The sequence below is a fragment of the Morus notabilis genome, unplaced genomic scaffold, assembly GCF_000414095.1.
Source record: "Morus notabilis unplaced genomic scaffold, ASM41409v2 Scaffold1023, whole genome shotgun sequence".
Classification (NCBI taxonomy): Eukaryota; Viridiplantae; Streptophyta; class Magnoliopsida; order Rosales; family Moraceae; genus Morus; species Morus notabilis.
In genome coordinates this window covers 170,665-194,014 of record NW_010365731.1, presented here as the reverse complement: position 1 = coordinate 194,014, position 23,350 = coordinate 170,665, and the positions used below count along the sequence as shown (strand labels likewise).

General features: G+C 34.0%; 2 protein-coding genes across 2 annotated transcripts; one reads left to right on the top strand and one right to left on the bottom strand.

Moving 5' to 3' along the window:
* Positions 1 to 713: 713 nt before the first annotated feature.
* On the top strand, positions 714 to 4,320 carry LOC21392578 (transmembrane 9 superfamily member 10). Its single transcript, XM_024172501.1, has 7 exons — positions 714 to 958; positions 1,685 to 1,849; positions 1,942 to 2,051; positions 2,151 to 2,259; positions 2,376 to 2,488; positions 2,587 to 2,737; positions 2,860 to 4,320. The coding sequence occupies exons 1-7, from the start codon at positions 848 to 850 to the stop codon at positions 4,015 to 4,017; spliced, it is 1,917 nt and encodes a 638-aa protein (XP_024028269.1). The 5' UTR covers positions 714 to 847; the 3' UTR covers positions 4,018 to 4,320.
* A 2,134-nt stretch (positions 4,321 to 6,454) lies between these two features.
* Positions 6,455 to 14,093, bottom strand: LOC112093642 (probable cyclic nucleotide-gated ion channel 5). Its single transcript, XM_024172485.1, has 8 exons — positions 13,799 to 14,093; positions 12,447 to 12,533; positions 10,404 to 10,977; positions 9,783 to 9,995; positions 9,054 to 9,358; positions 7,940 to 8,051; positions 7,464 to 7,700; positions 6,455 to 7,352 (listed from the first exon to the last, which is right to left on the bottom strand). Exons 2-8 carry the CDS (start codon positions 12,503 to 12,505, stop codon positions 6,657 to 6,659), a joined length of 2,196 nt encoding a protein of 731 aa, XP_024028253.1. The 5' UTR covers positions 12,506 to 12,533; positions 13,799 to 14,093; the 3' UTR covers positions 6,455 to 6,656.
* Positions 14,094 to 23,350: the final 9,257 nt, after the last annotated feature.

Below are 23,350 nucleotides of genomic sequence, written 5' to 3'. Positions count from 1 at the left end.
TATTATAATAATAATAATAATAATAATAATAATTAATTAATTAATTATTAGAGTCTTTTTATAATAAGACGTCTTATTAATAAGACATATTTCTGATCATAAAAATAAAAAATTACAGAACAATATATTGTGATAGAGATCTACTTAAAAAACAGAGACAAGTCGGTAGTTTAAATTTTAAAATGTTACAGGAAAGTTTCTTAATAATTATATAAATTATTTAATTTTTACGTGACAATGACTTAAAAAATAATTATATTTCTTGTAAGTTGTTAAATAATTTTTTAATATTAGGGTCGGTTTACTTTACGTGTTTACGAGATTGAGAAATTTTGATTAGGGTCGAATAGCAAAATAAAAGTGATTTCCAAATGACCATTTTGTCCTCACGCAATCATAAAATAATATTCCCCGTCAAACAACAGACGGTCCGATCTGCTTCTAGTAGATCGGACGGTCATTAACGGGCTATACTTTCAATGTACACTGAATTGTAAATTTCCAAATCCACATTTTTTTCGGTTGAGAAAGAGCTCTCTCGTTCTTCTCTCGTGTTTTTAAAGAAAAACTCACCTCATTTTTGAGACTCCCAGCAACACCAAAATCACACAGAGAGACGGTTCTAGAGAGAGAAAGAGAGAATTTTAGAGAGAGAAAGTGAGCAACACCAAAATCACACAGAGAGACGGTTCTAGAGAGAGAAAGAGAGAATTTTAGAGAGAGAAAGTGAGCAACACCAAAATCACACAGAGAGACTGTTCTAGAGAGAGAAAGAGAGAATTTTAGAGAGAGAAAGTGAAGGGAAGGCGCTGTTGAGATCTAGATCTCTCTCTGTGCGAACGAAGCCATGGCGAGAGCAGCTCTCGCTCTTGAGCTATGGATCTGTTTCTCTCTCATCCTCTTCTTCCATGTCCGCTGCTTCTATCTCCCCGGCGTCGCCCCTCAGGATTTCATGAAGGTCGGCTCAGTTCCTTTGCATTTGTATACATTCATGCATGCATATGCTTATTCGTGTATATAAATGTGTGTATTTGCGTGTAAATGTCTGCGTTTGTGCGAGCATAGTGGAATTTAGGGTTAGATCTTTGTCGATTTTGGGGTGTGTTGCTTAGTGCAATCCAGATCCGCTTTGTTTGCGGAGTGTCGGTGGTGGTGGTGATTTTCGTATTTTGTGATAATCTTTGTGTGTTGATGCGATTGTTTGACACGGGTGATTGAGATCTATGAATTGGTTTCTGAATTTGCGCTTTTGATAGATTGGAATCGATTGATATGTGTTGTTGTTTTTGGATGTGAATTTTTGGCTAAAGATTAGTGTTTTGGATTCTTAAAACGGCCTAGAATTTGTTTTTATATCTAATATCTATATCTATGTATGAACACTACACCGAACTTGTTTGTTTATAGTTATACGCACATACATGCATGCATACACACACACACACACACACACACACACATATATATATATATATATATGTTGTATTCAACTTATGAAATTTTGGAGATTTGATGTTTCGCATGGACTTCAGAATCATGGGTATTGTTCCCTTACCCAAATCTTTGGCTAACTTGGAGAGTTTTTGGAGTTTCAGTTGATGTTTATGTAATTGGAATGTGTATGAGTTTTCCTGCTAAGATTATTAACGTGCAGCATTAAAAGTTTTGTCTTGATCAATTGCAGGGGGATCTGCTGAAGGTGAAAGTAAACAAACTGACATCTACAAAAACACAGCTGCCTTACTCATACTATTCCCTCCCGTACTGTCGACCAGGGCACATAGTCGACAGTGCAGAGAATCTGGGGGAAGTCCTTCGTGGTGATCGCATTGAGAACTCTCCTTATGAGGTCCTTTAGACTTTTCGGATGAATTTTTCTGCTGTTATGTTTTCCTTAATGTATGTTGTTTATGAACTGAAACAATTTAATTGTTGCTGCAGTTTAAAATGAGAGAACCCGAGATGTGCAAGGTTCTGTGTCATATAACCCTTAATGCAAAAACTGCCAAGGAATTGAAGGAAAAAATAGATGATGAGTACCGAGCGAACTTGTGAGACTCTTAACTCTAAATACATATGCATATATATAATTTCAGGTCAATTACTGGGGTGTTGCGTGTATTTCTGATGACCGTTGCTATACATGACAGGATTCTGGATAATCTTCCTCTTGTTGTTCCCATTCGAAGGACTGATTTGGATTCTTCCATTGTGTATCAACATGGGTTTCATGTTGGTCTTAGGGGACAATATGCAGGGGTAGGTGGAGGCATTTGTTACTGGTTACTAGTCTTTCTTTGTCTTTCCTTTTTGCATTGTTCTCCTAGCAAGTTGGGTCGTTCGTTTCTTATAATTATAATTATAATTTATCACAGAGCAAGGAGGAAAAGCATTTTATCCACAATCACTTGGCATTTAAAGTCAAGTATCACAAAGATCCAGTTACAGAATTAGCAAGGATTGTAGGATTCGAGGTCAAACCGTACAGGTTATAATTTATGCTTTGCTTCTTTATGCTAATTTTTTTTTCTCTTTGTGGTAGTCTATTCCTGTAATGATGATGGTGAAATATTTTGTCAAATCTAGTATCAAGCATTCTTATGATGGTAAGTGGAGTGACAACAAACGGTTAACAACATGTGATCCTCACGCAAGAAAGCAAGTGACGAATTCTGAAATGCCTCAGGAGGTTGAGGATAAAAAGGAAATCGTATTTACATATGATGTAGATTTTGAGGTTAGTAACTACACTTATATATATAAGTTTAGAAAATGCGTCGCAATTTCCATTTTGATTGGGCTTCCTAACCTTCTTTCTTTCTGAGTTCTGACTGCCTTATCTATTGTTTAATCTTCTAGGAGAGTGATGTGAAGTGGGCGTCACGTTGGGATACCTATCTTCTGATGGCTGATGATCAGATCCACTGGTTCTCAATTGTTAATTCTTTGATGATTGTCCTTTTCCTCTCCGGCATGGTGGCTATGATCATGATGCGAACGCTTTACAGAGATATCTCTAAGTACAACCAACTTGAGACTCAAGAAGAAGCCCAAGAAGAGACGGGATGGAAACTCGTCCATGGTGATGTTTTCAGGCCTCCAGTAAACTCAGATTTACTGTGTGTATATGTTGGGACAGGTGTTCAATTCTTTGGAATGATTCTTGTCACCATGATCTTCGCTGCCCTTGGATTCCTCTCCCCCTCAAACCGAGGTGGGCTGATGACAGCCATGCTCCTACTCTGGGTCTTTATGGGACTTTTCGCTGGTTACGCTACTGTCCGCCTCTATAAAATGTTCAAGGGAACAGAATGGAAAAAAATCACTCTGAAGACAGCTTTCACATTTCCTGCAACTGTCTTTGCCATTTTCTTTGTTTTGAATGCTCTGATCTGGGGTGAGAAGTCATCTGGGGCAGTCCCATTCGGAACCATGTTTGCTCTGGTAATTTTGTGGTTCGGCATCTCTGTTCCACTTGTCTTTGTTGGTGCCTATGTCGGCTTTAAGAAGCCTGCAATCGAGGATCCAGTGAAAACAAACAAGATCCCACGACAGATCCCAGAACAGGCTTGGTACATGAATCCTGTCTTCTCTATCCTAATTGGAGGCATACTCCCATTTGGCGCTGTCTTCATTGAGCTCTTTTTCATTCTCACCTCAATATGGCTGCATCAGTTCTACTACATATTTGGATTTCTATTCATTGTCTTCATCATCCTCATCATCACCTGCGCCGAGATCACGATTGTTCTCTGCTACTTCCAGTTGTGCAGTGAGGACTATCTCTGGTGGTGGAGGTCGTATTTGACTTCAGGGTCCTCAGCGCTTTACCTTTTCCTCTACGCAGCATTCTATTTCTTCACCAAGCTTGACATCAAGAAGCCAGTATCTGGAGCCTTGTATTTCGGCTACATGCTGATTGGCTCCTATGCTTTCTTTGTGCTGACCGGCACAATCGGTTTCTATGCGTGCTTCTGGTTCACAAGGCTCATCTATTCGTCGGTGAAGATCGACTGATCCGTCATTTTATTGCAATCTAAAGGAAATTATAGACTTGTTTCTACACGAGGAAGCACAAAAATCACTTGGGGATGGTACATTATGTAATGTCCTCCCGGAGCTTACAACAATTGGGTTCAGTTCTGAATCTCGAGGCCATAGAAATTCTTATTCTTAGCATTCTCAAATTCTCAATACATGTTCTTTGTCAGCTCTAGTTTTTTTTTTTTTTTGGTGCATTTTTCTTATTTAGCCTTTTTACTGTTCTGTATGAAACATTTGTTTGAAACTGTTAAAGCAATCTTACTGTCTCTAATGTTTAAATCAAAATGGAAATGGAATTTTTGTCTCTAACTAATGCTGCTTCTTTCCATTTCATTCCTTACTGACTAATTCAACTCTGCTAGAATGAAAATGTGTCCTTTTTCGTATTTTGTATGCATAAAGTTTGAAACTTTTGCCATTGTTGGAATCATTTATTGACCTTGTTTCTGATACTAGATGCTTTGAAGGATCAGTCTTGTTAGGGTACAGATTCTTGAAGACCAAACTGTGTGCACAAATATGAGGCATGTTTAATGTGTTCCGGTTTATTAGAACTAAGGATCTAAGCTATAAGTGAAGAAAAGTTCAAACGGGATGAAGTTGGAATTTCTCTAAAGGGCAAAGGAAAAGAAGGCAATTATTGCTTTTATTGTTCTTTTTCTTTTTGTTTTTTTTAATTAATTTATTTTTTTTTGTTGAGGGGTAGTTTATGCAACTTGATCGAAGTATAGATTTGCCACATATTGAAAATTCTCTCCTAAAATTCTCCCCTTTGTTTTGAGCCAAATATGCGACACTATAAATTTTATCCGTGTTTAAGGTTTTTTGCTCAGGTCAAAATTCAATTTTTTATTGATTTATTAGTAGTTAATATTTTACGAAGTCAATTTTTTTTTAAAAGCCTGCATGTTTAAAAAAAATAATAATAGAACCGAAAAACAACATATACACATACATACAGACAGACATACTGTTGGAGACCTAATAGCTAGTTAGTTGGTTTTGTGGCTTTGTTAGTTGTTTCTATTATTGACCAGTCTTTTAGGAGTACAAAGCAATGTTTACCTTTTTATACTTTGTGTTTTGAGTTTATTTAAAGATTATAATTTTAATTTTTAATCTTATTAAATGTACACATTTAAATTAGATTTAATACACAAATGTATACATTTTCACAAAATGTATACATTTAAATTAGATTTAATACACAAATGTATACATTTAAATTAGATTTAATACACAAATGTATACACTTTCACAGTCAATCTTTGATTTTAACTTTAAAAATACTTCAAATACCCTTAAATAAAAACATAGAAAAAGAAAAAAAAAAAAAAAAAAACCTAAAACAAAACTTTAAATTTACAATTTTGACCTCTGAAATATGTAAAATACCATTCAAATGAGTATTTTTTTGTTATTAATTTTTAATTATCATAATATTGTAAAGTTTTAGTGTTTTTTCCCTTTTTCTTAAGGATATTTTAGTCATTTTGAAGGTTAAAATCAAATATTAATTGAGATAAGGCATAAATTTGTATATTAAATTTAATTTGAAGGTATACATTTAATGAGATAAAAAACTGATAATATAAATTTTAAAAAAACAAAAATACAAAGTATAAAAATATAAATCTCCCGAGTATAAATAGGGTGGTTCAAAGCTATAGAGGGTTTATGTTGGGATTTGTGAGGATTTGGGAAATCTTTAAGAGAGTTGGTCTCTCGAATACCACCGAGTTAGAAGTTCTCTAGAGTCCTTGAATACTCCGATCCATCCATTTCGGTTTTAATTTTCTCTAGCTGATTTTGGTTTGTAAGAGCTGTGTTGAAGTTGATTAGTAGATTTTCTCTGATTTCCTTCCAATTGCCTCGTGCTTTTCTGGTTTGAGTGTGTGAGAATTGGTCGTTTGGCTGAGAAAAGAAAAAATTATCATGGATCTTGTCATATCCATGGATAGGAATTATTTTGAAATCCAACAATATAGGAATTATTTTGAGAAACCAGCAATAAGGTCGTTTGGCTGAGAAAAGAAAAAATTATCATGGATCTTGTCATATCCACGGATAGGAATTATTTTGAAATCCAACAATATAGGAATTATTTTGAGAAACCAGCAATAGTCATTTTCTGAAGGAAGTTCAAAACATTATTTTCCAGTCCAAGAAAAACATTCACTATTTCCAATTCTTTGTGTTGTTCTAAGTGTCGATTTTCGAAGTTCAAAAATGTAAAAGCGAAATAAGAGCAACAAATTTGCCTCCATTATATTAATTTTAACAATTAAAGCAAAGAGTTACATTAGACTAATCTATTTCCACAAGGACTAATTTTCAAAATCATGTCCAAAAGGTTCCATTGCCCAGATGGGATCTGCTCTATTTTTCAGTGCAAGCTCACGTGAAATCATTTACAACAAAACACAATCTTTAGAATTGCTTTCAGCAAACTTCACAATCACAAATACCAAGTAATGAAACGTGTACGTGTATAATACATAATTTTGCACCCATACTAACAAATACATTGTTATTAGTACATTCTTTCTTGTTTGTTCTTTTGAGCAAATAGCTATCAGTGGATATAAAATGTGTCATTATACACTACAATATCAATCTGCATCTTCAGCAGTGAAATCGGGCTCAGGGGGCTTCTGAAGTTTCACCAACTCCCTAGCAGTCTTTGCATTCCGGTTTCGATGAACTCCCCTTAGAGCATTTGCAGCAAACCTCGAAGCCAAGAAGGTGGCGCCAAGACTATATGTAGCACCACTGGCATTGGCCCTTGCCCCTTCTGCTTCTTCTTCTTCCTCCTTACGACGAACCTGCTCCATGGCCTTTCGCTTGGCATATCTGCGCCATGCTGCTTGGATGAAGCAAGCAGCCCAGGTTCTCCATTGCTGGGAGTAGAATCGGAAAGTATGTTGAACCTGTCTACTGTGGAGGCGCCGGAACTGGCTAGCCACAAATTTGAGCTCCTCGGCTATAAGGGCAAAAGCCTCTACTTCTGTCAAAGCTTTCACAGTCCGAGTTGATGTCGGGAGATTAGAGCCAGATTTTGGATCCAGTGCCCAGGTCAGAAGCTCCTCACCACAAAAATCGCCTTCTTTGAGTAAACTGCGGTTGAAGAACCCACTCCTCCCTCCGTCAGTAGTTATACTCTCGAGGCGGCCACGAATAATGAAAAGCATCTCGTCAACTGGATCCCCTTCCCGAACAATGTAAGTACTCTCCGTCAATAAACACGGTTTCAATCGCTCACAGATGGCGTCAAGCAGCCTCTCGTCCATATTTTCAAAGAGAGGAACCTATAAATCAAAAGCAACACCTTTATATAAATTAAAGGACATGGATAAGTTATGAATCACATTCGTAAAACTACGGTATACAAAGAAGGTAACAAAGCTTAAAACCCATACCCTCCTCACTAAAGCAATACAAAGGTGGCGCTTGATATCTCTTCTTAGATCCTTAGGCAGACTTTGAACAAGACTTTCTTCATCAACTCCACGTGTTTCCAACCATTTGTATTGGTCATATCGCCTAACCCGCTCCCTGAGCTCTTGGGGAAGCAACCGATGATGCATCCACTGTTCTGAATCACGCCTTTTGATTCTCATTTCCTCAAGCCGTATGGTAAGGGACTGCAGATATGTCTGAGGATAAAACACCCAAATGTCAGTACCATGATCAAATGATATTTCCTCGCATTGCATTCCATAAGTACCAATTCCAAATAAAAAGCACAAAATCACTAACGTAGTACTAACTGTGGGGGGGGGAAGTGAGATAACAACGCAAGACTATCTAAACAAGTATTATACTATTAAATATAATAAATCTACTACCTGTGAAATATATAGATAACAGATACAACCAAGTAGTTCCAACATACCTGCATATTGCCAATGAGAAGAGCAAAGAGGATGAGTCCAAATATAGCCAGTGCAATGGAAAATATAACTTCTCCAGGATATGTGCTGGTCTGAAGCCCCTGTCCAAGTGTACTGTACAGCAATTGGAATTGACTTGTCACTATTTAGCACCAGTTCGTCTCCAGGATATGTGCTGGTCTGAAGCCCCTGTCCAAGTGTACTGTACAGAAATGGAATTGACTTGTCACTATTTAGCACCGGTTCAACTCTATAAACAAACAATGGACAAAAGAAATGTATGGACTTGTTCCATTAACAGCACAACAATGAGTATTCTGCAATAATGCTCCTTGAAACCTTATGAAACCCTATAAGTTTTGACGAAGACATAGATGATAGTTTTTCCAGCCGCTGATCTTCCCTTTCAGATGTTGACAAAATAATCTTCCACAGTATTTGTGCCTTACATAACGTTTTTGCTAAACTCAGTTTCTAATTTATTCTCTAGTGCATTATAAGGAGTAATTTTGTCACGAGGTTTTTTATTTTTTAGGCCTAATTTGTTCAACTGTAATTTTTTTTATTTCTCTTCCAAGAAAGTTTAATCCTGTACTACATCTGGAATAAAATTCCAGTGTTTACTTTTCTATTTGGAAATTAAATGAGGTTGGCAACTTGATAAGGGGGAACTTATCTCTCATTTCCTACCACAAAATTGAATTCCTTTCCCCAAAAATAAGGACCAACTAACCAGTATTTACCAAATGTATCCTTCCTGAAATTTAGTTATTTACTCTACATAAGGGTACTTTTGTGACCACGCTTCATTTATTTTGATTCCTTCAAATTCTTTAGCAAAGTAAACAATATAATAGGAATTTAATTCCTCTTGTAACTTGATTCCCGAATAATTAGTAAACACATTAATGGAGTTTTGGAATTTAATTTCGTAGAATTTAATTCTTTTTTTTTTTGTTGGAATCTATGTCCTATTCATTCAATTCCTGATTAGTAAACACGCGGCACCACCAGAACAAGCCACATAAACATGCTAGAAACACTTCTATTTATTTATTATTATTTATAGAATGTAAGAAAAACTTTACACTGAAAATCACCATTAAAACATATTACCTTAAATTTTGCAGTCCCCACCACAGGCAGTAACAGTATTTAGAAATAAACTTCTTCGATGAAACAATCCCAGATGACAAAGCATTTTTGTAGATTCCAAAATCAAATTCTGTATCATCTCCTTTTGCTGAGCACTTCGTCTTGAGAGTAGAATTTCCGTCTTTGAACCAATCATCATAACCTGCCATGCGTTGATTGCCACAATACAAGTAATTTGTATCACATCCAAGCTGCCCCTTGCAGGTCCTCTGCCAGCATGTATCGTTGCGTTCCACAGCTAATAAATACCAAAAGGCCCCAACTATCTGCAAGACTCTTCCACAATATCAAATATTTTAAGCGGAGAAAAATTAAACATGCTAAAGGAAAGGTATGAAAAGACAAGACTTTCATTCTTCGACTCTCTCGTACACTGCAGCTGATATGAAACTTGATGCAACAGCTTTATAGGTTCTCGAAACATTATCATGATCCCTCGGGAAAAAAAAATTATGATGATTGAATAATCCATGATTATGTCATAAATATATAAGAAATTTCAGTAACATGAGACTAGCCAAGAAAAGTTATCTCCAATATATGACTATTCGAGGCACTTCAGTTGAAATTTCTGCCCAAAAGGTAAGAAACCAAGAGAGGCAAAAAGGACCAATTGAGCAAGCGACCAATCAAACAATATATACAATTCAGATGGAAAAAGAAAGGTAACCAAGCCAAATAGCCACTTACATGGCTAGCGAGCATGTACAACAGCAGATAGTACGCAGCACCTGCCCACGCAGTTTCAGCAAAGACACCTGCTGTTCTTTTGAGTTCCGAAGTTAAAGGTAACACTCGAAGCAGTCTTGGAACATACTGAAGCAAGACAATGAAAAACAATGCTTGTTTTGTAGCAAGCACATCTGACCCATTGGATCTCTGAAGAAATCTCCAAACCACAATCTGCAAAAATCGAGTAAGGGAGAGAGATAGAGATAAATAAGGCGTCAGTAGTCAAGAATTCCAACTAAGCAATTTCTATGAGAGAATTGCAAATGGTTAGACAACAACCTCACAAAGTTGCAATATACAAATGTAAGAACACATCCATCAAAGAGTGCAAACATGAAATAAAATAAAATAAAGAGAGACAAGAAATTGGCCTAACAACCTTGATAAGCGCAGAAACTCCCTAACACATGGGGTGAATTATTTAAACTAATATGAATTACGAAGGAAGTATTGTGCCAACATAAACTAAAACAAAAATAGATACAAAAAGAACAACAAAATGAAAAACTAAAGAGTCATAGGAATGAATAAGTACGAGGATAAAGGGTGTAGAGACAGATTAAGAAACACATTCTAAACCTGTGGTAGGGGTAGCACAGCTAAGAAGTCAATAATGAAATGCCACCGCAAGTATCGCTTAGCTATCTGTGCAGGATCTATCACAAGTTCACCTCGTCCAAAAACTCGAGATGATGGAGCAATATAAGCTGTTCGGAATTGGAGAGCTATGTGAATAAGATAGAAAGCATCGACAAGTGTCCGCAGCGTTGTTGCTGTTATTGCTAAGTTTCTATCAATGCCAAGACAATTTGTTGAGCTATTTATAATTGGAAGATAAAAGAACAAAGGATCCACAAATACAGCCAAAATACATGATACGACAAAAAGTCTATTCCACAGCAGCAGAAACTTGTCTTGAGGATCAAATATCTTTTTGTCTGATACTTTAAGATCTTCGGGGAACACTGCACGAGAAACCCCAAATCGGAGTGATCGACCAATTGACTTTAGTCCTTCAGACCCTTTTCTCATTCCTTTCTTAAATGATGTATCCCTCGCATGACGAGAACCGCCTATTCCCTCAATATTAAATCCACATTTTCTCCCCCCTGCATCAGATGGCGAGGATAACCTAGAGTCCAAGTCATCCAATCTGGGAAATAAAGTTTGTATCAGAGAGGGGGAAAAAAAAAAGAGCAAACAAACAAACAAACAAAAAAGGACTAGACACCCTTTATCCCGTAATACCCAAAAATATCGTTCCCATAATGTTATAAGACATAATCCTTAAGGTTTAAGCAGATTTGCCGGTTCAAAAACCAATTCCAAGCTGTCGTAGTTCACATAAGTTAAAGTTTATGACTTCTTCAAGTATTTCAATAACCTGTATTTCTGAGCAAATTTCCTCAGTATTGTAACTACTTAAAGCTGTATTATGAAAATAGGTCCTTTCTTGCTCAAGATTTGAAATAGAAAGGTATATTATAGATCTAAAACATTTATTACAAATCCTCCTAACTCCAAAATTACCAGGGTGACACCTTTGTCTTTCCGGTTGAAGAGGTGATGCCTTTTTAAGGGAAAAAAAAAAAATTTCATATGAACTAATACTTTGCTTTTACTACCATTTGGAATTGGCCCATCTTGCAGTAATTCCATATTGGAAAAAAAGAGCAATACATATCACCTCCACGCCCCAAATATCTACCATTCCATTTGAGAAATCAGAACCTTCTTCATGCCAAAAGTCCCTCAACCTTAACTCCATGCAAGAGACAAAAAATCCAACTTTTTTCATTGGCCCCCGAACCCCCTCCCCTTCCTCTTGATAGTTCTTATTCGTTCGTGATTCACATCCGTGAATCACTTCACTCGCTTGTTTATTCTTCTTTTTATTTCCAATTTAGTTTCCGGTGGCACATCCCCCCGAACCCCCTGATTCGTTCGTGTTTCACGCCCATGAACCACTTCACTGTTAATAAAAAATCCAACCATACCTTACCGGGGGTGAGATAGAGGGAGAGGAACCCCTTTGAATTTGAACAAAACAGAATTTCAATTCTTTATATTCCTCGACACAAACGGAAATGATTAGCACCTTGTTCTGGCCAACTACTAGCATACTGCTAGGTATGATTATGCCTATGCAAAAAAAAAAAAAAAAAAAGTGAAGCTAAAATACCATTGTTCTTTTACATAAACACGCGTACAGGCGCACTGACGCACACACCTCCATGACCTGAATATCTACTATTCCATTTGAGAAATCAGAACCTTCTTCATGCCAAAAGTCTTCTCAACCTTAACTCCATATACGAGACAAAGAATCCACTCTTTTTTTCCTTCACCTTCCTTTGAATTTCAACAAATCAAATTTTAACATTTCAATTCTTTATGTCCCTCCACACAAACAGAAATGATTAGCACCTTGTTGTAGCCAGCTACTAGCCTACTGCTATGAGTGATTATGCCTAGGCAAAAGAAACCTGAAGTACCGTTGTTGTTTTAGATACTTGCTTCATTAAATTTTGCTCCTTGTTTTAGATAATTGCTTCATTATCCATGTTGTATATATGTACGTGTGTGTGTATGTGTGTGCATTTCAAATTTTAAATTGGGTACCTCACAAACTTCTCTCTTTTGCCATCCAAGTATTGCGACTTAAAACTACAATCAAACATTTCCGTCTATCAAGCACATAGATTTCACCTGTAAAAACACAACAAACATGCAAATTAGAGCAAAAACCAATTTCTACTAATGTCACTGAATTCACACAAAAAGTGGCAAGCCATTTGACAAGGTTGGCACCCTAAAGAAAAACCAGAAGCAGCATAGACCAACAGGTGCATGTTCGTTAGAATTCAGGAGACGCTAATGTAGAAAGGATTAATATAATATAAAAGTGGTAATTATTTCCTAGGCATGAGCTTGCCTTATCTACTATTGCTTTTCTTCTTTATCAAGAGTCTGTTAGAATTAGTCATATTATTTACTAGGGTAAAAAGAATTTGTGAATTATCTATACAGGAATAACTTCTTCATGTTGTATCATTTTATGATCAGCTAGGTTCTAGGTTCTTAATGCTGTATCTACACTGAAATAGCGTTATTACATAGGCTTCTGAGAATCTTTCATAACATTCAACAAGCCAAAAAGAAAAACAGAAAAAGAAAAGGACCAGATATTATGAAAAGCACGTATAAAAGACTCCAATACATTGTTTATTAAGATCTCATTTCATCACTGGATTGGAAACTAAGAAAATTATAAAGTTCTGCAACTATTTTTATTGAAATTAGAATCAGCCATTAAACCTTTAACAAAGCCTCTCCCTTCTTCACTAATGAGTTTAGTACAAATAGAGCACAGGCACTAGAATCCTAATTTGGTTCGTGTCAAACAAATAGCAGATATTGATAGTGTTCACCATTAAACAAGTGCGTAGTGTTGAGAACACTTCCTCTTTATAAGTTCATCTATTTCTGTACAAACATCTTATGCCATTTCTTATCCTTACCCAAGTGGACATAGTAATTAAAAGTCAGTTCTTCAAAAGTCCCAACACCGATTATATTCATATGGGTCTCCATCTTAATCAATTACCAATATTGGTCTCGTCTAGTTCCACCCTCTTCTTTCACTTCAATTAAAAAAAAAAAAAATTCCATGGAACATTGGATCTTAAAAAATGCTAAATCTGCACAAAATCTGCGCAACCAACTTCATTGCCTAGCGTTGACTACCCAATTGAAACAAGAAAGTTAGCAATAGGCCTCCCTATAAGTAGAAAGGAAAAATTGCTATGCAACATACAAATTTCAAAATCTGATATCAGCAAATAGTTTTGGATAATAATTAAACTCAGAAAGTAACCCTTTTGCCTAAACCACAAAACCCATTTCTCTATTTTACATCTATATGCAATTGCACTTGGGGAAATTGAAAGAGAAGAAGAGAGAAAGAGACTTACAGTGAAAACTCCTGAAGAGGGTCAATTCATGGATGGAAATGGAGATTGTAGAGAGAGATTGAGATATGAGCTGTAGGAGAGGGACAACTATGGAGAGAGGGGTTTGAGTTAGAGAGAGAAAGAAGAGAAAATGGGATGAAGGAGAAGAAAACGAAAGACGAAAGATATATCCTGCTGCGTTGCCTTTACCGAATAATTATTAATTTAATAAACAAAATAGTCAAACTGTTACGCCTAAACTGCAGAAAAATGACTGCCAAATTGCTAATCCTTTTTTTGCAGTTTGTGTTTGTAATTGTCAGTTTCTTTTTTCTTTGGGTTAAAAGACTGTGCAAGTCTTTTTTCCCTATTCTCGGGAGTTGTGTAAAAATCCTTTTTTATAAGGCAAAAAAAAAAAAATCACGCTCTCTGCTTTGGTCCAAAAGACGTATTATGTATAATGTATTTCTAATCGTTATGTATGTTAAAATTATATTAATTAAACATTATGTATATTAAATAAATGATATAAATTTAACGATTAAAATTTATAAATTTATTCATAATTTCTTTTTCAAGTATAATCCCAGAAATCTCTTTTTTTTCTAGCACTTTAGAAACACGAGTGTTTTTTCCTTCTCATAAATTCTCTAATTACTATCTTAAAAGATAAAAAATACATATTTTTTAAGTTATTTATTTATAAAACAAAAAATAAAAAAATAATATTAAATTTAATTATTTCCTTTTATTTCGTACCATGTCACTCATAGTAATTAAGGGAATTAAAGGAGACATTTAGTAAGGGAATTCATATCATGATTTGAGTCATAGTTCATCGTTCGTTACAGTGTTTTCTCACAAAAAAATACACGTAAATCGAAAATAATTTTAATCTCATGATTTTAATCCATTAACTAAACATTTCCATTACCGCACCATCTAGCATGCCAGATTGTCGTTGAGCCCGCTCTCGCCTCCAGTTCTACAGTTCGTCGCCAAGCCCGCTCCTGCTCTCAGCTTCAAGATGTGATTCCTTAGCCACACGTGCATCTAACTCGCGCGAGATCGCTGTCAATCGACCCCTCCCACCTGTGAATCTATCGGAGAGGGAGAGTAACGCGAGAGTTTTTTGTTTTTAAAGTCTTTTAATGAAATACATATTTAAAAAAGGGTTAATGTCTTATAATTTTTTAAAGGTCTAATAAAAAAATGCTAATAGTTATTATGTGTTTAATTTTGTAATTAGATAGTAATTGTGATTATTATTAATACCATCTCTAATATAAATTCTAATGTCAATTGTATATTTAACACAAAAAAATATAATATAACAATGTTATTTTTATTATTAATACCATCTCTAATATAAATTCTAATGTCAATTGTATATTTAATACCAAAAAATATAATATAACATGTTATTTTCATTTATGTTTCAATACATAAAATTATTTAAAATGTTAAATTCTACTTTTCTTGTAACTATTAAGCTTTGAAAGTTGTTAAAAAAATATGGGTGAATTGTTTTTGAACCAAAAATTATATAAAAAAAAATTATTTTGAACTATTGGCCCGTGAGGTTTTTCGAAAGAGTTTCAGGCCAAGTGTTGGTCGAAAACCCATGATGCAGTTAATTAAAGATCGAAGAACTTTTAAAGACTCATTGAATGTAATGGACGAAGTAAATTAATATAATTTTATTTATTTATTTGGATTATAATTTAAATATCCAATTGCATATTTTATATTTTATATTTGATAATTATATATTATATCTCCATTCTATATTAGATTTAGTGTGTCTATTCATATGTTTAATTACATGTCATGTACACACGCACATTTATTATTTATTTTATTTTGTTAAAAAGTGTTTTTTTTAAACAAAATAAGGATTATGCTCTTAAATTGATTTAATGAGATTAAATTAATTTTAGTTGCAATTTTAATTTGTAAAATAATGTAATATGTGAAATTGAATTTAAGAGTTAAATTTTGAATTTCATATCTAATAAAATAGATTGTTTATTTTATTAGGATTTGTAAACATGAGATGCTTTACAAAATAAATACATAATTTGCAAAATATTGAACGGGGAGGGTTGTGTGAAAATGCGACCCAGTAGTCTCCACCGTTTGCACAACATCGTGAGATTCGGAGAGGGACTTTGGAGGGGCTTTGTGGTGGCTTTAATTTCGCCCTCCATACAGAGAGTGTTCTAGTCAGATCAATACCAAGTTGGCTTCCTAGCGATAGGACTTCAAGATGTATTTTAGGATTGACTACCCAAAAGTAGTAACCTGGAGTTAAGTCTGTGGGATCTGAAACATTGGCTTAGACTGATAAAAATATTATTAAAATGGTTAATTATATTTTAGCCAAAATAATAGTAGTTAATAAGAGTGGAAAATATGAGATATTTTGATAACCTTATTAATTGAGAATATCTCGGTACAATTAGCATGTATCTTGACTACCAAAAAGTTATACTTTATTTGTGGTAAATTGAATTATCGTGGACAATAAAATAAAAACATGATTTTATGTATTTTTCATGTGTATCATGTATCATCTAATTATGCCTAAATTTTTTTAGTGAATGATATTCATGCATATATATATATATATATATATATATATTAAAATGAATTTTACTTGCAAACGAAACACTGCCCAAAGAAAACAAGGTTAAGTGAAAAAGTAACATGAGCTTCTTGCTCATAAGTGATGACTATAAATTTATCCTATTGGAGAAATGTCCTCTGGTCTTTGAGGCAAATGCAACTAAGGTAGCGAGAAAAGCCTATGACTGTTGCATTAAGACCAATAACAAATCGCGATGCTACCTATTAGCTAGGATGAGTAAAGTGCTTCACAAGAAGCACAAGAAGATAGAGAAAGCTTATAAGAGTAGACGTAGTGATTTACGGTCAATCAGAAAATAAAATAAATTAGTTAAGAAAATTAGTAATTTGAATTAAGGGCCATTGATCATCGTTATTATCTTCAACATCATTAACTACGTATGATTAAGATAGAAAACGATATGACATATAACTATGAAACAAATTTAGTTGAGAAAGTAAATAACCAAATCATAATTTATAGTGGTTAACTCTTGAATGGGCTACATCCACTGTTGGGTTGTTCACTATCTTCAATCGGAGGCTTACAAAGTTGTTTGAGTACAATATCTCTAAAGGAATTTCTGCAGAGTAACAGTAAGCAAAATGGCATTCAAAAATCCCTTCTAAACGATGTTGATCCTCTATTTATAAAGGTCGGATGGGGTGGTTGCCTTGGCGGTTGTCCCCCTCTCTTTATTTGGGGAAAGCGACAAAGTAGTGGTATGAGTTAGTGGGCAATTACCACGAACTCATCTCCAACATCCTCTTTGTAACCGTTATGGTGGTCACGTCCGTGATGGTAGGAGAGCTTCCACAAAGTTCAGAGAGGGTAGCTTCTCTTGTGTATTCATCTTAAGCGGTGAGTTAGCAACGAGTAACGCGTGACAAATATCTTTGCAAACCGTATGTGCCGATCGGTGACAAGCAATCTGTCATGACCAGAAAATTTGTCGAAGAAATTATTGTATAAGATAAAATTTTTTGAAATTCTCTATGTTATAAATATGAATACCTTCATGATAAGTATTTGTTGATATTGATATTGAATAGCAAAGTATAAGTTAAAAGTTAAAAATTTCTGAACTATGATATAATTATTGAATTTCAGACTGTAATCAAGAAAGAGGCATGAAACGTTGTGTTATTCCCATAGAGGACAAACACATGAATAAGTTTAAGAAATAAAAAAAGGATTGAAAAACATCAATTCTAGAGTTTTAGAAACAATCAGAACGAAGAACGGACAATAAAGGGGTTCGGAAGGCCGAATTGTGAAAATTAGGGTTTCAACCGATTAGGGTTGACCGAGTCAAAATTTGTTAATGAAGAGTCGACCAATAGGTCACTCTCGAAAAGTGAGTCAAGGTTGAGTAAAGTTGACCAGTTGACCAACTGTCTGAAAAACGTAGATGAAACGCGCACTAGATAGGAATTAAACTGAACTGAAATAAGTTAGTTATTAAAAATGAATGGTTGAGATTTAAGGTAATTAAATGGATGGAGGGCTGAGATTAGGACACCTAGAAAGAGAGGATATGGCCAGCCAAGACTTAGGGGAGAAGCCAAATAGATATTTTGATATTTTTGCAAAAAAAAAGACCCTAGAAAGTGTCAAAATTGCACCTAGGTCCCTCATCATTTTTGTGAACGTTTTTATAAGGGAAAAATACAAGAAAAATGTCCATTTTCATGCAAGAAAACAGAGAGAACTCAGCCAAAGAAAGAGATGAAAAAAATTTTCCCAAAAATTTTCATGCAAGAAAACAGAGAGAACTCAGCCAAAGAAAGAGATGAAAATTTTTTTCCCAAAGTGAGAAAACCGAGTTCAAATCAAAACCGGCAGAAAACTACCATTGATTAGCGTCACCGGAACTTGTTCTTCATTCTTCTAAAGTAAAATTTCAATTTTTCTTCTCATTTTTCACCTTGGCTGCATTGGCTATAAATAGTAGAAACCATGAAATTTTTTTGCTCAGAATGATGATTTGCTTATGATAATGAATGGTACTGAATAACCTAATGTCTAAAGGATAAATTTTCAGTTATTGGGTTATGTTTTTAGGATTTTTATTTAGGAAGAATTCTTGTGAGAATAGTGTTGAAACCCTAGAGCTTATGATGTTTATGGTGATAAAAAGAATGAGAAAGGTTGTGATATGTGTTTGAAAGGTTGAAATAACGGATAAAACGAGCTACAGTTAGCTCGGGAAACACAAAAATTAGGCGGAACTCTGCTGGAATTTAATTTGAGAATTTGAACCTAATCAAGTTGTAATGAAGAATAGGAGTAATGAGATGTGTAAAATAAGTTGATTAGGTGATCGAAGATGTGTGGAAACCTAAAACGATGAATATTCTCAGTTTCAGACCAAAATTGAAAACTAGATTATTGACCCGAAAAATGGTACCGGCGCTGTTTTGGCTAAAAGACTAAGATAAAAGCTTAATTTCAAAAAGTGACCAACATCAAGTTAAAGAAAATTTCGTTCCGGACAACTTTTGTGAAAGCTTTTTTTTCCCCAAAAACGACCCTAGATGTCAGTTTCGGGCTGATTTCTGAACAGGTTTAAAATGGTGATTTTAGGCCGAATGTGCACGGGTTTGGTGCACATTGGTGATATAGGTGACTTTTTAGTCTGGATACCGAACATGAAAATCATAGATCTCTTCAACGATTTTAGGCACGACATACGCACTTTAAGAAAATAACATTTACGAAACCACGAATTCGAGTCAAACTGTATTTTAATTACTGATCTTAGATTGTAAATCGAATGATTGAGAATTTATATGATAGAATCGGTAGGCGATCAAGGCAATAAAGTTGCTGGTGACTCGAAAGTCGAGACATTAGCGAAACTTTTGTAAGTACTAGTAGTTTTCTTCTGTCTATATCACGAACAAATGTATTTCTCTGTGTTACACAATATTGTGCATATTGTAATTTCAATGTATGTTATTATGTAAAAGATGTTTCTTGATTCTTATTTGTTACATTAAATGTGTTTATGGACTCAGAGTAGCAGTAGAATTTTAATCTGTGAAAAAGTCAAAGTCAAAGTCAACAAAAGTCAAACATTTGAATAAAGCCCAATTTCATAGAAAATTGACATAAATGCTTAAAGATGCAAAAATATGACTAAAATTACTATCATAATAAGAAAGAAAATAATAGTAAGATGATAAGATTAAAATTACTATCATGATAATAAATGATGATAGTAAGACGATGTACAAAGTAACTATGACAAATGATAAAAGCTAATAAAACTGTTTGTACCGGCCTTCGCAAGGAAGGTTATTATGAATAAAATCCTAGGTGAGTTGGTTTTGGGTAGCTCCCCCACTCCTCATTGGGTATTTGTGCAACAGTATAACAGGTATGGGGCCTATAAGAAGTAAAAGTTAAAAATTAATATTAAAATTACTATCATGATAAAAAAGATGACAGTAAGACGATGTATGAAGTAAAGATGATGAACGATATAAAGTTAATAAAACTATTTGTACCGGCCTTCGCAAAGGAGGTTATTATGAATAAAACCATGAGTGAGTTAGTTTTGGGTAGTTCCACCGACTCCTTATTGGGTATGTGCGCAATGGTAGAACAGGTAAATGGCCCAAAAGAAGTAAAAGTTATGCGAAACGAATGACACAAGAACGAAAGTTGTAAAGAAAGCATAACATGATAAAATGAAAGAAAAGAAAGCATGACATGATGAATGAAAGGAAAGAAAGCATAACACAATGAAATGAAAGAAAAGAAACTATAACATGGTGAAATGAAAGAAAAGAAAGCAAAATACGATAAATGGATAGAAAGAAAGCATAAAATAATAAACGCTCTTAATGTTTAGAAAATGTGTTACGATGCAATTGTTGGTTTCCGAAACGATTTCAGATGTGGAAGCGTATGAGTAGCGGATCGTGTATAACAAAAATTTTCATAAAACCTTTGAGATACTCTATAGATTATATTAATTTATGCACGAATAAATTAATCACATTAATTTATTTACCAAGAATCGAATTAGGAATTATACCTAACAACCGATTAGGATGATAACTTGTGTTTTTTGACCTCGAACGTTCCTTGCTCTAATGCTAGTTTAGAAAACCCGAATCTTCCTTGTCAATTTCTTGAATCTACGAAGACGTGTATGTGGGCACACCTGAAACAAAACGAGATTAGCAATAACACTCAAGATTTCTTTGAACACTAATACATGCACGACGTGGAATTTTTAGAGAAAATTTCCTTTTTCCTCACTCTATAAATTCGGCTACTATAGCTTTTTAGAGAGCAAAAATTGTATCATATAATTTTCTACAATCTTTTATTTTATAGAGTAACAATCATACTCCCAGAAGGAATCTTATCTTTATCTCTAAGATAAAACTTGTTAATTATCTCATACTTCAAATTTAATTTTGAAACAAAATCCACACTCCTTTTCCAATAAGGCTGGCCACCACTAAGGGGCTACTATAGCTTTTTAGAGAGCAAAAATTGTATCATATAATTTTCTACAATCTTTTATTTTATAGAGTAACAATCATACTCCCAGAAGGAATCTTATCTTTATCTCTAAGATAAAACTTGTTAATTATCTCATACTTCAAATTTAATTTTGAAACAAAATCCACACTCCTTTTCCAATAAGGCTGGCCACCACTAAGGGATATCCTCCCTGTGGTAGTCGTAATTTTTTAGATATAGGGAAAGATTTTATCCTGCAATCCAATTTTTAACTAAAATTCAAATTTCAATTTAACTAAAACTTAAATCAATTTGAATTTTAAATTGAACAACTTATTAAATAAGTTAATTGGATAACTATTTTAACTTAAATTCAAATTACAATTCAAGTCAAACATAAATCAATTTGAATTTCAAATTGAACAACTTATCAAATAAGTTAATTGGATAACTATGGAGAGCAAGCAATTTGAATCCCAAAGGGATTCACACTATGCTGTGCGTTCACACTATGTGAACACCTTCACATATGTGTTTCAAAATTCAAACTTAAACTTAAATAATCAAATTATTTTATTTAATTAATTATCATTGAGTGTTTTATTTTAGAAATCCATAATTCCAAAATCTCATTTTACCCTTAGTGTCTTGTAGAATTACAAGAATGACGCGGGGACTTATGGATCTATAATTTCGAGCTCTAATAAAATTAATAATTAATTAAACACTTTAATCAATTAATTAATTCCATTGATTCCAATAGTTACTCCACTATAAACTTGGAATTGCACTCTCGTAATTATAGACAAAAATTACTTCTGAAGTGTGAAGTGTCATTTTGATATAGATCAATCCTTCATAAGTAATTCATAATTAGAGCTAAGTAAAATCTCTTAACCTCTCTAATTACATCATTATCCTTGAGTACCATTGATTCTCTAATGAATAATATATTCATAAAACACATTCATGAATACGAGCTCGTTACTTATTCAAGTACCAAATTAACCCTCAAGGGAATTATTTATCTACTTCTTTCTCAAGAAGGAATGGATTCCATCTCGTATAATAACATTCCCAGCTACCTACTTCATCATGTCTCTAAAATACAAGAAATAGGATTCAGAATCTCAGAATACGTACTGAGTATATCAAAAGACACAAATCTATAAATATGAGCTTGCTAAGAACTCAGGATTAAGATCGTTTAGACTCAATTAGAATTTCTATACTTAAAGGAAATTATCAGAAATTCATATTGTGTCTGTGTCTCAGTTCCACATAATCTCATTATGCGAAATACAATCATTCAATATCTCGCCATATTAACATTGCGGATAAAACTGTTCCAAATTATAGACAAAAATTACTTCTGAAGTGTGAAGTGTCATTTTGATATAGATCAATCCTTCATAAGTAATTCATAATTAGAGCTAAGTGAAATCTGTTAACCTCTCTAATTACATCATTATCCTTGAGTACCATTGATTCTCTAATGAATAATATATTCATAAAACACATTCATGAATACGAGCTCGTTACTTATTCAAGTACCAAATTAACCCTCAAGGGAATTATTTATCTACTTCTTTCTCAAGAAGGAATGGATTCCATCTCGTATAATAACATTCCCAGCTACCTACTTCATCATGTCTCTAAAATACAAGGAATAGGATTCAGAATCTCAGAATACGTACTGAGTATATCAAAAGACGCAAATCTATAAATATGAGCTTGCTAAGAACTCAGGATTAAGATCGTTTAGACTCAATTAGAATTTCTATACTTAAAGGAAATTATCATAAATTCATATTGTGTCTGTGTTTCAGTTCCACATAATCTCATTATGCGAAATATAATCATTCAATATCTCGCCATATTAACATTGCGGATAAAACTGTTCCATTGTAAATGAGAATGACATGTATTAATAATGTTTTAATTAAAGATTCTGAACTTTAATTAAATTCATTACGAACATCGTTTTGAATATTTTCCTTAAACATTATCCTCTCGTATATAACACTTATAGACAATGTTGAAGGTCATATATATAATCATAGAATTTTCATTGATATTCATAAAATATTCATAAATATATGCACATAAAACAATGAATAAAATATTTTATTAAATAAATAATAAATATCCTATTACATCACATGCTTCTAGGACACCATTCTCAACAATCTCCCACTTGTCCTAAAGCAGGTAGAATATGCCTCTAATCCTGAAACTTTCTAGGTGTCTATGTTGATATATTCCTAGAACAACTTCCAGATCAGTTATGAATTTTTTAAGTCGGGTTGCTTTTCTTTTCTGCTTCAGAAGTTGCAACACATTAACCCTTAATGATAGAATTAGCAATCACACTTTGTCAACAACCTTTCATATCATGACTCCTTCACCTAGTATGAACACAAATTTAGATGTCGACTCTCAAAATCCATGCATGACTCATA